Consider the following 16499-nt stretch of genomic DNA (forward strand, 5'->3'; position numbering starts at 1 on the left):
TGGCTAAAACAATACCTGTTGTGTATCAACTAATATAATCAAATTAATAAATAGGGATTCATATAGGCATATACTCAATTCATATTAGCCCAAAGAGGACATAATGGAATGGAGATTATAATTTTGAAATATATATAATATTTAACACTATTAATGTTACAGTTATTATGTTTAAAAAAAGAGGGCTTTTCTATTATACTTGATAAAGGCTTCAAAAGAACAAAAAAAAAGAGAAATTGGAAAACATAAAATAAATGAAATGGAAGCACTAAATATGAAACCGAAAAAGGCAAACAAACTACGCTCATCATATAGTCTAATTGCTTTTAAGTATGGTTGTTCATTAGAAATCACATCTAGAGCTTTGGAGGAAAAAACACCACCACCACCTGGGCATCTGTTATTTTTCAGAAAATTCCAAGATAACTCTAATGTGCATCTGGAAAATAGAAAATTAACATGTATACAGTATTATTAACTAAACTCCAGATTTTGTTCAAATTTCACAACATTTTATGCTACTGCCCATTATTTTGTTTTCATAACTTAAGCAAGTTTCCACATCTTATTTAGTTGCATTGAACAGCTTCAGTGGCATGGAACAAATTCTGATAAAACTCTTTTCATTTTTATCCTGTTACAAATATTCTCTGATTTTCTTTGTTATGGCTTCTAGGACACAGACATCATTTAAAGGTGGACATTTAATTTCCAAAAACATGTGGTTTTTTAAACATCTTTGATGTTAATTTCACATTTACATGCTTTCTTTTTTATAATCACCCTCTGTGCTTTTTGGTCTTTTAACTTTATTGAGGTTTTTTCAATAGCTAAGTCAAAGATCTCTCTTGGTAAATGTCACATTGCACCTGAAAATATGTGGGTTATTTTCAAGTATCTTTTGATACTGATTTGTAACATAATTCCACAGTGATACGAGAGGCAGACTCTGTATGATTTCAATACCTTTAGACCATGAAATTTTTGCACCTTTTTTTATGTCCCTGGATATGTTCCAGTGCCTCCTGGTTTACAGTCTATCGCAACTTGAATAGAATTTGTATTCTGCTGTTGTGTGAAAATTATATAAATCTTAATTATGTTGAATTGGTTCCTAGTGCTTTTCAGGTTTACTATATCCTTCTACTTTTCTATTCATTCTATTACTTTTTGAGAGTCTGATATTGAAACTCAGACTAAAAATCTTAATTTGTCTACTTAAAAACATCGTAATATATATTGGAACTATAAATAACTTTGTTCTGTATGTTCCAAGTTTCCTGTAAATGTGTTATCAAACTTTCATAATTTAAAAAATAATTTTAAAAAAGTAAATAGGGCTTTTTATTTTTGGTCCATTTACCAATACTATAATAGATTACCAGTTACAGTAACCAGACTGTAACAATCAATCTTTAAATAAAAGCATTCTAAAATGCAGCTTTACAAAATTTAAATTATTATGAATTAAGAATTCAAGAAAGGTATTACCATAAGATTGTATTCATATCAACGAATTTATAGTATTTACCTTGGCACACAAAGTGCCCAAAGTAAATAAAAATAGTCAAATTTTAACCTAAATATAAGAGTAGCGATCTACTCTGAATTTTCCACCCCCAAAACTAATTTATTTTTTATTTAGAAATAGTTTGGCATCATTTTAACCTCCAGTGAAATGGCTAAGAAATAGAGGAAAATAATAGAATGGGAAACACTAGAGATTTCTTCAAGAAAATGAGAGATATCAAGGGAACATTTAATGCAAAGATGGGCTCAATAAAGGACAGAATGGTATGAACTTCACAGGAGCAGAAGATATTAAGAAGAGGTGGCAAGAGTCCCCACCGGCGGGCCATCGCCCGCGTCCCTCGGGGAGCGGCACCGCGCGTCAGGACCTGGGTCCGGTGCGGAGAGCCCTTGGTCCCAAGACATGGGGCGCGGCCGGAAAGGTGGGCGCCCCCTCGCCCATCACGCACCGCACGTTCGTGGGGAACCTGGTGCTAAACCATTCATAGACGACCTGCTTCTGGGTCGGGGTTTCGTACGTAGCAGAGCAGCTCCCTCGCTGCGATCTATTGAAAGTCAGCCCTCGACACAAGTGTTTGCTTTTTTTTTTTTTTAAGATAAAAAAGAGAAGAAGAGGTGGCAAGAATACACACAAGAACTGTACAAAAAAGATCTTCAGGACCCAGATATTCACAATGGTGTGATCACTCACCTAGAGCCAGATATCCTGGAATGTGAAGTCAAGTGGACCTTAAGAAGCATCACTACCAACAAAGCTAGTGGAGGTGATGGAATTCCAGTTGAGCTATTTCAAACCCTACAATGATGCTGTGAAAGTGCTGCACTCAATATGCTACCAAATTTGGAAAACTCAGCAGTGGCCACAGCACTGGAAAAGGTCAGTTTTCATTCCAATCCCTAAGAAAGGCAATGCCAAAGAACATTCAAACTCCCTCACGATTTCACCCATCTCACACTCTAGCAAAGTAATGCTCAAAATTCTCCAAGCCAGACTTCAGCAATACAGTGAACTTCCAGATGTTCAAGCTGGTTTTACAAAAGGCAGAGGAACCAGAGATCAAACTGCCAACATCCACTGGATCATCGAAAAAGCAAGAGAGATCCAGAAAAACATCTATTTCTGCTTTAGTGACTACGCCAAAGCCTTTGACTGTGTGGTTCAAAATAAACTGTGGAAAATTCAAGAGATGGGAATACCAGACCACCTGACTCGCCTCTTGAGAAACCTGTATGCAGGTCAGGAAGCAAGAGTTAGAACTGGACATGGAACAACATACTGGTTCCAAATAGGAAAAGGAATACGTCAAGGCTGTATACTGTCAGTCTGCTTATTTAACCTATATGCATAGTACATCATGAGAAACGCTGAGCTGGTGGAAGCACAAGCTGGAATCAAGAGTGCCGGGAGAAATACCAATAACCTCAGATATGCAGATGACACCACCCTTATGGTAGAAAGTGAAGAACTATAGAGCCTCTTCATGAAAGTGAAAGAGAAGAGTGAAAAAGTTGGCTTAAAGCTCAACATTCAGAAAACTAAGATCATGGCATCCAGTCCCATCCCTTCATGGCAAATAGATGGGGAAACAGTGGAAACAGTGTCAGACTTTTTTTGGGGGGGGGGGGGGGAGGGGCTCCAAAATCACTGCAGACGGTAACTGCAGCCATGAAATTTAAAAGACGCTTACTCCTTGGAAGGAAAGTTATGACCAACCTAGATAGCATATTAAAAAGCAGAGACATTACTTTGTCAACAAAAGTCCGTCTAGTCAAGGCTATGGTTTCTCCAGTAGTCATGTATGGATGTAAGAGTTGGACTGTGAAGAAAGCTGGGTGCTGAAGAATTGATGTTTTGAACTGTGGTGTTGGAAAAAACTCTTGAGAGACCCTTGGACTGCAAGGAGATCCAACCAGTCCATCCTAAAGGAGATCGGTCCTGAATGTTCATTGGAAGGACTGACATTGAAGCTGAAACTCCAATATTTTAGCCATCTAATGAGAGGAGCTGACTCATTTGAAAAGACCCTGATGCTGGGAAAGATTGAGGGCAAGAGAAGTAGGGGACGACAGAGGATGAGATGGCTGGAATGCATCACTGACTTCATGGACATGAGTTTGGGTAAACTCTGTGAGTTGGTGATGGACAGGGAAGCCTGGCGTGCTGTGATTCATGGGGTTGCAAAGAGTCGGACACGACTGAGCGACTGAACTGAACTGAAATGGCTAATTCAAGCAGGGATCATGAAGTAATGCTAAAGTCATTAGGTAAAAGACAACTGGCAAATTAGATATTCACAAAGTTTCGCCCCACAGATTATAAACTAAATACAAGGTGAAAAATAAACTATTAAAATTGTGACACTGGTCATCTCAACCTAGTGATCAAATGTAACATGATTACTTATAGCAAAATCTGAATATTGCAGGCCTCCTGATGGGCTAGAATATGAAGCACATCTGTAAAATATTCTTACCCAATCTATTTAATCTGAAATCAATCATGCCTTTAAACCTAACTTTCAGTTTATAAGAAATACAAAGAAACAAATTCAATACTACCACAATAAAGCAAACTGTTTAAAAATCATAAAAATAGAAAAATCTGTAAGATAACAAATATCTTAAACTGGTATTTTCAAAAAAGTCAACTTATCATATTGAAAAAGTAACCAGAATAATTTTAATTTAAAAAAAAACAACACAGAAAATGTTGTTTCAGTACAATGAGGGGTTTGAGGGAACCGGGAAGAACCTGTATATGGACTAGCTATATTAAGTTTCTTAAGTGTTCTATTATTATGGTTATGTAGTTAATTGTAGGGCATGATGGCTGAAATATTTAAGAACGAAGTGTCATGATGTCTACAAATCAGTTTCAAATGATTCAGTGAAGATATATGATAAAATATTAAAATAGAAAGAATGCAGTAAGGAAAATCTACACAAGATCATCATGTTGTTCTTTCAAGTTCTTTGAATTCTAAATTTTTTCATAATAAAAAGTTAGGGGAAAAATAATTTGTAAAAATAAAGTTCATCTTTACTCTCTTCCTGTTATCACAGTCTAAAAGGAAAAAAGTCAAGTTAACTGAAGCACTGTGTAAAAAAGTAGACTCAGATCTTAGCAGAGATAGGGTTGATCCAAATTCTTCACACATTAGCTATGCAATTCTGTAAAAGATACACAATTCTCCAAGTTTTAATGGAAAAATATTAAGCTAACACCATGGCACCTCACAAGCACTCAATAAAAGTCTTTTCTTTCTCTCACCAAATCCCTCATTTTTCCCCCCTATACTGACGTGGTTGAATGCACAATGACTTTGCAAATACCTGCATCAATTAGCTGTTATGGAGGTGTATCTGCTTGCTTAGATTATTTAGTTTTCAGATACTAAAGAGTTAACCTTTAGAAAACAACAACAAAACGACAAAGTTAACCTAACCCCTGGGGACTGCTGGTGGGAATGTAAAATGGTGCAACTGCTATAGAAAATAGTTATGGGCAAATTATAAATTTAACAATAATAATAATAATAAAATTATTATAGGATTCAACAATTCTAAGGTATACACCCAAAAGAATTGAAAGCAGGGATTCAATTGGGTATCTGTATACCCTGTTCATAGCAGCATTATTCACTATACCAAAAAAATAGAATAATTCAGGCATCTATCAAAGAATGAATGCATAAACAAAATGTGGTATATACATATAATGGAATATTACTCAGCCTTCAGAAAGGAAATTCTGACACATGCTGCAACATGGATGAACTCTGAAGACATTATGGTAAATGAAGTAAGTCTGTCACAAAGAACAAACACTTTGATTCCACTCACACAAGGTACTTAAGAGTCATCAAATTCAGACAGACAGAAAGTAGAATGGTGGTAGGCTAGGGCTGGGGTGAGCAGTGGGGAAGAAAAAGAGGAGTAATTGTTTAATGGGTATGGAGTTTCAGTTTGGGAAGAAGAAAAAAGTTCTGAAAACGGATGGTGCAGTGGTGGTGGGTGCATAACAATTTGAATGTACTTAGTGCCAGTGAACTATACACTTGCTGCTGCTGCTAAGTGGCTTCAGTCGTGTCCGACTCTGCAATCCCATAGATGGCACCCCACTAGGCTCCTCTGTCCCTGGGATTCTCCAGGCAAGAATACTGGAGTGGGTTGCCATTTCCTTCTCCAACGCATGAAAGTGAAAAGTGAAAGTGAAGTCGCTCAGTCATGTCCGACTCTTAGCGACCCCATGGACTGCAGCCTACCAGGCTCCTCCATCCACGGGATTTTCTAGGCAAGAGTACTGGAGTGGGGTGCCATTGCCTTCTCCAACTATACCCTTAAGAATGACTAAAACTGTAAATTTCATGTTCTGTGTATTTTACTAGAATTTTTAAAAATAATTTCTGAAAAAGAATCTAAAAAATACATAAGCGTATTTATTTCAGGACATACTGAAATACTGTTTCTGATAGTTTGGGAGTGGAAGAAAACTGCAGTCTTTAAAGTATCTGTTCAGTCACTCAATCATGTCCAACTCTTTGCAGCCCCAGGGATTGTAACCCGCCAGGCTCCTCTGCCTATGGGTTTTTCCAGGCAAGAATACTGGAGTGGCGCACCTTTTCCTACTCCAGGGGATCTTCCTGACCCAGAGATCCAATCCAATCCAATCCAATGACTCCTGCATTGGCAGGCAGATTCTTTACTACTAGCGCCACCTGGGAAGCCCCTCTTTAAAGTACCAATAGATATACTGAATTATTGAAATTTTATAAGCATTATTCTATAATGAAAAAAAATTCAATGCTAATTATTTGGGGGTCAATGATATATATTGAGCATATGTTTTAAAATACTTGAGCAAAAAACAAAAATAAATAGAGAAGAAACAAAACATGTATTGTAAATTGTTGGTAATTGTTGAACAGGATGATGGATAGACCCAGAAGTCATATGGCTCTGGTTTTCTTAGTATTAAATTTTTTCATGATAAAAAGTTAAATATTTTCAACCTACAATTCAAAAAAAATAATATGCATAAAGTTTAATGTATTCAGAAATAATAATGTTTAAAGAGATAAAAAATTAGTTGGTAACAATGTACTTTTATTATTAATTCTCTTTAATCACACACACACACACACACAAATTTTACATAAGCCACAATTATTTCATCAGAATTCTTTTTATTCTAGTTCAGTCACTCAGTCATGTCTGACTCTTTGCGACCCCCTGGACTACAGCAAATCAGGCCTCCCTGTCCATCACCAACTCCCGGAGCTTACTCAAACTCATGTCCATTGAGTCAGTGATGCCATCCAACCATCTCATCCTCTGTCGTCCCCTTCTCCTCCTGCCTTCAATCATCCCCTTCTCCTGCCTTCAATCTTTCCCAGCATCAGGGCATTTTCCAACAAATCAGTTCTTCACATCAGGGGGCCAAAGTATTGGAGTTTCAGCTTCAGCATCAGTCCTTCCAATGAACATTCAGGACTGATCTCTTTTAGGATGGATTGGTTGGATCTCCTTGCAGTCCAAGGGACTCTCAAGAGTCTTCTCCAACACCACAGTTCAAAAGCATCAACTGTTCTGCACTCAGCTTTCTTAATAGGCCAACTCTCACATCCATACATGACCACTGGAAAAACCATAGCTTTGACTAGTTGGACCTTTGTTGGCAAAGTAATGTCTCTGCTTTTTAATATACTGTCTAAGTTGGTCATAGTTTTTCTTCCAAGGAGTAAGCATCTTTAATTTCATGGCTGCAGTCACCATCTGTAGTAATTTTGGAGCCCAAAAAAATAGTCTATCACTGTTTCCATTGTTAGCCCATTTATTTGCCATGAAGTGATGGGACCAGATGCCATGATCTTAGTTTTCTGAATGTTGAGCTTTAAGCCAACTTTTTCACTCTCCTCTTTCACTTTCATCAAGAGGCTCTTTAGTTCTTCTTTGCTTTCTGCCATAAGGGTGGTGTTATCTGCATATCTGAGGTTATTGATATTTCTCCCAGTAATCTTGATTTACTCTAAAACCAAGTACTATTTTTTCAATATACTATTTATATAGTTTATCTATAATTTGAAATTTTTAATTCATTTGAGGATGGTAAAAAATGATTGAGTTTCTGTTAACTGTAAACCTCTGAAATGCAAACTTCTTTGAACAAGTTAGTATGGCTCAAACTAATACCAGAAATTCTCAGAAACCTGGATACCAGTGGGAAAACTATACAGGCTATACCTACCCATGAATTAAGTGAAACTAAACGTCCTTCTACAGGAAAGAAGAGTTAGGGACTAACATGCCCATAAATGCCTACAATATTCCAGGTTCATGTAATTTCATGCTGTGAAAAAGGATACCTATAATAACAGATGAGTATGAGCTCAAAAAGAGTAAGTCATTTCACCAGTGTCCCACAAATAGGCACAAGTCAAAATAAGGCTAAAGTTTAAAATCTCTTTCTGAAAAACAGACCCTACCAATAAGGAGAAGGAAAAAAAAATTAAAAACATAAATTCCATTTTTAATATAACTATGTGAAATTATAAGTGTAACCTTAAATACAACTTATAAAGACAGAAAGCTGATGGTGGAATAGGAAATGACCTGGCATAATGAAAGAAGGTTAATATAAATCTCCATAGAAAGAAACAATAAGAAACAACTCTGCTTACTCCGCAGTACCTCAGAAAGGCTTAGAAATCTGAGGTGCTGGGAGAGGCAAGATGACAGAGCCACACTGCTTCACCCTCCCACCTCCCCACACCCCCCCACCCCCTACACACACTCCTAAGGGAGTGAGAGGTATTCCGCAAAACTGAATCAGAGTGCGGCTCGTCTCAGGGATGACACACACAGAAAAAGGGAGAAATGACGTGCTGGTACGAAAACAAGGAGACAAACTGAAAATTTATATATCAGTGAGATTTGTAGCTGTCTTCTCATACCCAGCATTAGAACCTGACATCAAAACTCATTACTTCTGCCAATCCTCTCCTCTCTCCATTATTCCGTTTATACAGATGAACAGAAAAATGAAGGAAGAAACTGAAAGCCTTCTTACCCACCACCTAGAGGAAAACAAACAAACAAAGATAAAAAACAAAGGAGTTCATTAGTCACTAAGCTTTGAGAGGGCTTTTCAGGTGGCTCAACAGTAAAGAATCCGACTGCAAATCTAGAGACACAGGTTCAATCCCTGGATCGGGAAGAACCCATGCAGAAGCAAATGGCAATTCACTCCAGTATTCTTGTCTGGAAAATCCCATGGACAGAGAAGCCTGGAGGGCTATCCAGTCTGTGGGTTGCAAAGTCAGACAGGACTTGGTGACTGGGCACTCACGCAAGCTCATGCATGCCCAGTGAGCTTTCAATCAGCTCTGTAACATTCTCTGATTATAAAGGAACTGCTAACGATCACACAGATCTGAAGAAAGCTTTGAGCAAAAAGAAAGAGACCAAAACAAACAGAAAAAAAGTTAAGAGGAAGCAGATACAATGCAAAGCATGGAAGAACATGCCAAAGAAACTATAACTAATATCCTTGAAGAGATAACAGAATATGCTGTACCTGTGAAAAAGAAATAAAATGTTATAATACGGAAACAGAGAAGAGTTCATAAAATATTTTTTTTTAAAGACATTCTGAAATTTTAAAACCTGGTTAAAGGATTGAAATCTTCCAAATAGAACAGAGGACAGCTGTTAGGAGATCAAAATTCTCAACATCAACACTGGAAGCCAGGCAATAAGGTAACACTTCCAAACTTTTAAGGGAAAATAATTTCCAATACAGAAATCTCTCAACAGCCCAACAGTCAAGTGTGAGGTTAGAAGAAATAAACTTTCCCAAGCCAAAATGAAGGAACAAACCAAAAGGAAGGCATGGGATCCAGGAAAAAAGGACTCAACAAAAAGTGAAACAAATTCCCAGAATGTCCCAAGATGACAGCTTTGAGGCAGGCTTAAACAGAGAACAAACCAGAATAAAGCGGGAAGAAAGACAGCTATAGAAGGGATGACTATAGGAATAAATGGAACTGCTAAGTTTATCTGACAGATTTGACCATGTGGAAAATTGTACTGAGAAGCATTTTATAGAGCTGCTAGAGGGCAGAGAGAGACAAAACTTAGCAAATGAAAAAACAAAGCATAAAAAACAAAAGGTTACACAATAAAATAAAATCGCAGTAAACTATTATCTCACCAGTGACAAATATTTGGTCAGAATGATGAATACTCTTAACCTGAATTTAATCTAAAATTGCAGAATAACAGTATTAGAAAGATGAAGAAGAAGCCTAGCTTGAAAAATCTTTGAACATCTATCCCTTTAAAATCACTGATATTTACATATACCTAATTATTCAATTCTAAGGAAAGCCTCTATTTTCATTAAATTCTGTAACTACACTTTCAAGGCAAAAAATTAGTGAAATGCCCCGGTTTTGTCTTGGGATCCTTTGCAGGGTCATTCTAAGGAAGTAAGTTAATAAAGGCAAAACAAAAATGCTAACAAAAATCAGAAAATCGATACAAGTTTTATTGGTTACTGGATGCAGTTAAGGCAGCTTACTATCTAGTAATGTGTCTGTTCTATTTTTTGCTATAAGTTAAATAGTGGACACCAGCAAATATTTACCTTTATCTTCTACACTTAACAGTTAATAATTCATTCTTACAGGAAAATGGGGTGTGAACTCTTTAGTAGATTACCTCTTTATACAGCAGAACTTGGTTATTCATAGTTTTAAAAATCTAAGATATTTTCCACTTTTTCTTTTTATAAGAAAGAACTTTAACTTTTACTTGATGACTCAGGTTATCATGCAAGTCAGCTCCAGCACTATGACAAGATGGCCTCAGAGGCTTTAGGTGTGTAAGGCATCAGTCCTTATACTTAATGAACCTAGACTGCTAAGTTTTTATAATCCCCCTGTCCATCACTTTTAACTTTCAGATATGCAGTCAACGGATCTGTCCTCAATCTGGACTGACCCATCTTTTATAAGGGGTTTAAAAAAAAAATCATGCTTCTGACTCAAGCAACATTCACTAAATGCCCTACTTTTCACATACACACTTTCATTTAATCCAAATAACTTCTGCTGGAAAGGTAGCCAATGTAAAAATGCAGCAGTTCTGACTGAAAACTTATTTAAAAAAATTCTACTAATAAATACAGGCGCTTAATTGTTTAATGGAGTTTGGGGGCTCGATCAGATTTTCACCATGAAATTTACCATCAAGACACTGCAAGCAGTCCTCCTCACTGACTTTTAGTTTTTTCTCTATAAAAGTAGCATTTCCATTCAAGAAAGAGAAGAAAATTTTACCACAGCGTTACTATCTAGTCACTACTCACAAAACCTATCAATCATGGAAAAACATGTTAATATAAAAGCTATCATTACTTACACTCAGGCTTAATAATGTAAGCTGTTGCCTTCAAACAGAGGACTCTACATGCAATTTAAAATTAGAAAACTTTTTCTTTAACAGCCATTTCACTTTTTATTTTTTTTGCCATTTCACTTTAAAAGTGACTTATGTGCTCCATTTTTTGAGTTAGAATTGTTAAAGAATGCCTATTTATTTTCAGCCATTCCAATACACTGACAAAGCTATATCCATATTCACTTCCTCAAAGAACTTAGAAGTGCAAATACACCGTTTACACATCACAAGTAAGACTAATATTGAGCTGTAAATGCGGACTTCTAGGCACTTTCAACTTTTAAATGTAATTATTTGAACAAAATTGCTTTAAAACAAAAATCACCTGAAATCTCAGGCTAAACGTAGCATAAATCCCATCCTCAAAACCACTTTTCTAGAAACAACACTCTCCAAAGCAGTGAGATCCTTTACCTTGTGCCAGAGTACCTGATGGCTATGCTTAGATATCAAAAATTGCTACAGGCAGACCATCGAAGTAACGCTGTTGTTACACACTCATGTGCAGCATTTTTTAAAACTGCGAAAAAATACATAATTTTTCACGATCTAAGGTACCAGTAGATCAGTAATGCTAAAACTGCTTGACATTTCATTTTTTCCTAAAACATACTGTGACAACATCCTGTATCAATGTACATTTATAATAAAGATCATTACGTGCTTTCAGCTTTTGATCACATAAAAATCTAATTTTCAACCAGTCTCCACGTGTATCACTCTCAAAACATTGTGCATGAAATGGCTAAATAGGGCTACCTATTTTACAAAAATACTTTCTGAAAATTATATATGCTTAGCCTACATTTTAAAAAGAAGACCGTGTAGTCCTATCTGCAAAGAGTGCTTAAGAATTTGCCTTTCTCACAAGAGTGTAAAGCAATCATCCTCCAGTTAAAAATAAATTTAAAAAAATAAAGAGTAAAGAATTTGCCATACTCTGATGCTAAAACATTCTGCAGCCAAGTATTTGGTCAGGCCAAAAAAAAAGTCAATGTTCCTGATTTTATCATTTGCTGCAAGAAAGAAAAAAAAATATATATGGCTGAAAATTCTTTTTGAAGGGTGGTATTTCAAACAGGACCACTCAAAATACTTAAGGGAGAGGAGTGTGGAGGGAGGGTACCTTATGAAACAGCACACTCCGGGCCCTGCACACTACCTCACTTCCCTAATAGGGATGAAAAGCTCAGGCCTCTGGTAGCTTCCAGCTGACGCCAATGCTGTCCACACCCCTTTTCTTGATAGGATTTTCTGGCGTTGGAGCCAGTGTCACAAATATAAATTCGTGACCACGTCTAAACGGTCTGATAATCAAGCACATCTTTTACAAGACCAAACCTTTCCCGATCCCGTTCCCTCAAATCTCCCTCCATTGCCAAACACACCCAGGCGGGTCCTCTAGATCGAATTCTACAAACCCTGCCGCGCATTAACTAGGAGGCAGAAACGATACAGAAAATGAGTTTCGGCCATTCCCCACTCTGCGACCGAAATTACAGGCTCCATTTCCTGTCCCCACGGGGACCGCAAAATCGCCTGCAGTGAACGGGAAGCCTCCCGCCCGCTCCGGGCCGGCGCACGCGGCCCCCGCACGCCCCCAGCCCGCGGCCCGCGGGCGCGAGCTTGTGCCTGGGACCCCGGGCGCCCTCCCCTCCCCCTGCGGCTTCGGCACCCACCTCGCGGCAGCGGCTTCATCTCCCCGTTCTCCTCGCGGGAGGCCCCGCCAGCTTCGCCCGCCCCGCCGAGACCGTGCCTCCTTCTTTCCTTCTCTCGCTTCTCCTTGGGTCTGCGCGGCTTGGCGCTGGCCGAGGCGGCGGCGGCGGGCAGCAGGAGATGGTGAGGCTGAGCGTGCAGCAGCGTAGGAGGCACCAGCAGTTTGCGCGGCACCGGCTGAGGGGAGGAAGCAGAAACAGAGGAGGGGACGGCCGTGCCAGCGGAGAAAGAGAAATTGCTCCGAGCAGACGACGGGGAGGGGGCAGCGGACAGAGCGGCAAAGCTCCAAGACCCAGGGCTGCCATAGCTCTGAGACGAAGGTGCGGCGGGAGACTGCAGCTGCCTGCTGTTACCGCTGCTGGCTCCTTCTCCGTTCAGTCTACGCGGCGCCTTCTTCTCCTCAGTCCGGATCTTCTTGGCGGACAGAGGACCTGGCGGGTCCCGGGGTGGGGCTTGCAGTTTGCCAAACGATTCTTTCTCCGAGACGGCAGCGGGGGCGCCTTGCATTAGGCTCGGCGGTTCCGCCATTTTGCGCTCCTGTTGTATTTACTCTCCTCGGCTCCCGGGCGCGGGGCAGGGGCGGGCTCTCCTTGGGGGGGCGGGGAAGGGGCGGAGCGGTCTGGCCCTCCATTGGTCGAGCCACGGTGAGAGATGTCTCCAAGAACCAATCAAAAGCGCGAGTCTCTAGCCGAAGTTGTGTGGGGAATCGCCTAGCATACCCGTTTTGGAGGTCACAGGTCCTCCGGGCGTAGTTAGTGGCGGAGCAAGCTGTGAGGGGAGGGTCTTCGAGTTGTCGCCCGCCTGAACTCGGGGGCCCAGTGAATGTCTCAGAGGAACCTTCACTCCAGACCCCGAGTCAGTCCCAACCCAGGTCTCGCTCGTCTCTGCCTCGACGACTTTGTCTTGTACCACTTTCCCCTCCTTTTCCCCTGGAGTCCTTTTGGTCCTTTCCTCTTTCTTCCCCCTCAAAAAGCCGAATTTCGCAGATTCTCAGCTCTGAGGAGAAAATTTTGCCGGAAATTAAATCCTTCCTTCTATTAGGCAGCAGTCGGTTGATGGGAGGGGCTAAAGGTCGCTTAGTGTCCTGACAAGATGCGTTACTGTCTTGCTAAGATCATCTTTAATGCTTTGAGGGAAATAACTTCCTGCAAACCTAGAACTTTCGGATTACTATTCAGCTTGAAGGTAAGACTCTCCTAGAGAAATTTCTCTGTTAACTATTATAACTCAGATACTCCTAAGAAAAATTCAATAGCGATGTTTGTAGATGTTTGAAAAGATTTTGTGTGTGTGTCTGTATTTTAGCGTTTAGTTAGCAGTCTGAGTGATGTTTTGTAAATGTGTGCTTTCATTTGTAGCTTAGAAGATAAAGAATTTGAGGAGATGGGTTACAGTAATTTCAACCAAAGTGAAGAGCACAATTATAATTTTATTCCAAGGTCTTACATGAGACCAAAAAGTCAAAGAAATAGATATATAAAAATAAAAGTAGTCAAATGAGTAGATGACCAGTCAGAGAATATTTTGAGTCCCAAAAGGTGCCCTAAGTTGCCTGTGACTTTGTAGAAAACAATTAACTTTGCAGAATTACCACTTCTTGTGAGTTTATGAAGTTGGAATTCTTAATTTTGTGTTCATTTTTGAGGGGTAAAGGGGGTTGGTTTTAAGAATATTTTGGAGTCAAAACTTAATATTGCTTTATAGACTTTTTTGAGGTACCTCGAATTTTTAAAGTAATGAAAAGTATTTACTGTACTTTATAAAATGCAAAACAGTAAAAGCATGTGTAAACTTTTGGAGCTGACTGGCAGTCAACCTGAAAAGTGACATTGGTTCAAGAGTGGACAAAGTATGGGGCTGGTAAGTATGTGGTATTGACTAGCTTTGTGATTTCTGTCAAGGTGCTCGTTTTCTGTCAGAACTTCTGGTTTATTTATTATGTGAGTAAATTTTATTATATGACCACCAAGATCCCTTCTGCACTCTACACTTCTGCAATATTTAAGAAGCTTTTCAAAATCACATTGAAATCACTACAATTAAAATAACTACTGGCCCTCCAGAAATAGGAAAGGGTCTCCAGATATAGGAAAGAGTCTCTTATATATATTAATATAACACCTAGAAATTTACACCGTTTATACCCATGCAAAAGTCTGGAAAATCTTATCTCTTAAAGGGTCCAGCTAAAGTGAACTATCATCTAAATATGTTACTACTTGCACTATAATCTTTTATACTGTTACACTGTCTTATCAGGCCTGACCCTAAATTTAGAGCCTGAGCAAGAGTATGGTTACAGAGCTTAAAGACCATGTGTCTAGATATTTAAGTTATGAATCATCAAAGTATTACTATTAAAAATATATTCTATTCTACTACCTTCACAAATCTCCATAAATAATAATCTGGAAGGCCAAGTTTACATTTAGAATTCTCAGACTTCTAGATTCCTCAAACCTACCCTATTCTTTTCCCATTCCAAGCATCTTCACCGACCTTACTCAACATGTTCAAGCCATGTCCACATCCCTAAACCCCCTGCAAATAGTGATGGGTAATCACTGCTCCATCTGTCCTCAAATCTAGCCACTCTGAAAGAGGTGTGCATGCTCCTGGCAGACATGGCCCCTTGACCTCATGGACTCCCTGCCCTTTGTAGCAGGAGGAGAGTCCTTACCCAAGTCTAAGGGTAGAACTGGTATAAAACATGCTCAATTATCTCTTTTCTCTCCCCTGGAGTCAGCCATTCCCTCACAACTAGGTAATTCCTAACAACACTGAACTAGGAGAGAATTCCTACTATTATCACCAAGTCCTACTGGCTTAATCTCTACTAGCACTAAGTGTTAAGTGTTAGTTGCTCAGTCGTGTCCGACTCTTTGTGACCCCGTGGACCATCGCCCGCCAGGCTCCCCTGTCCATGGAATTCTCCAGGCAACAATACTGGAGTAGGTAGCCATTCCCTTCTCCAGGGGATCTTCCCGACCCAGGGATCAAACCTGGGTCTCCTGCATTGCAGGTGGATTCTTTACTGTCTGAGCCACCAGGTCTCAGCAACTTGCACTAAAACCATCCACTTCTCTCCATGTCCAGTGTTGGTACCCTGTTTCAAGTACCACCCCCTCACCTGGATAATTGCACTTGCCTTTTATCTGGTGGTCTTTTCTAATTTTCTCAAATCTGCCGACCATTCTACCCAGACTTCACTTTTCAAAACATAGATCTGATCATGACACTTTCCTGCTTCAGACCCATGTATGGCTTCCATTGATCTTAAACAACAAAATCCTTAATTGACCTACAACACCCATCATGATCTAGCCACTTCCTCTTCTATTTCAAAATAAATGGTCTTTAATTTCCAGAATGCACCATACTATCTTTCAGTTTAGGAATATTGCATATGTTGTTTCCTCTACATAGAATGTTTTTCTCTTTGCCTGATGCTTACGTGATGGTTTGGATAATGGATGTAATGGAGGCAGATATCATGAATACCTCCTATATTTATAACCTGCATGACTCGACAGACAGTGGAACCATTCATTGAACTAGGAAACACTGAAAATATGACAAGTTTGGAATGCTCTTTGATCTTGCACCTGATGAATATGAGGTACCTGCAAGACATCACATTCTTTGGATCTCAGCTCAAGCTACCTTCATTTACTTGGAGAAGCCTTCTCTCTTGGTCGGGACTAGATTACTAACTTGTTTGTTCCTTTTCTTCTCATCCGCATTTCTTTCTGCTTGTTGTTGTTTTTTACTCACGTCTCTCCCATCTCTAT

The 16499-nt window shown here is 39.3% G+C and overlaps 1 protein-coding gene across 1 annotated transcript in view; it reads right to left on the reverse strand.

The window, feature by feature from the left end:
* The window catches only part of RSBN1L (round spermatid basic protein 1 like), a 77727-nt gene extending 64468 nt beyond the window's left edge, over window positions 1–13259 (reverse strand). The window contains exon 1 of the mRNA XM_065938959.1: window positions 12672–13259. Within this exon, the coding sequence (XP_065795031.1) occupies window positions 12672–13236 (565 nt within the window). The 5' untranslated portion in view covers window positions 13237–13259. The remainder of the gene's footprint in view (window positions 1–12671) is intronic.
* Between the last annotated feature and the right edge of the window lie 3240 nt (window positions 13260–16499).

The sequence above is a fragment of the Muntiacus reevesi genome, chromosome 6, assembly GCF_963930625.1.
Source record: "Muntiacus reevesi chromosome 6, mMunRee1.1, whole genome shotgun sequence".
NCBI classification, from domain to species: Eukaryota; Metazoa; Chordata; class Mammalia; order Artiodactyla; family Cervidae; genus Muntiacus; species Muntiacus reevesi.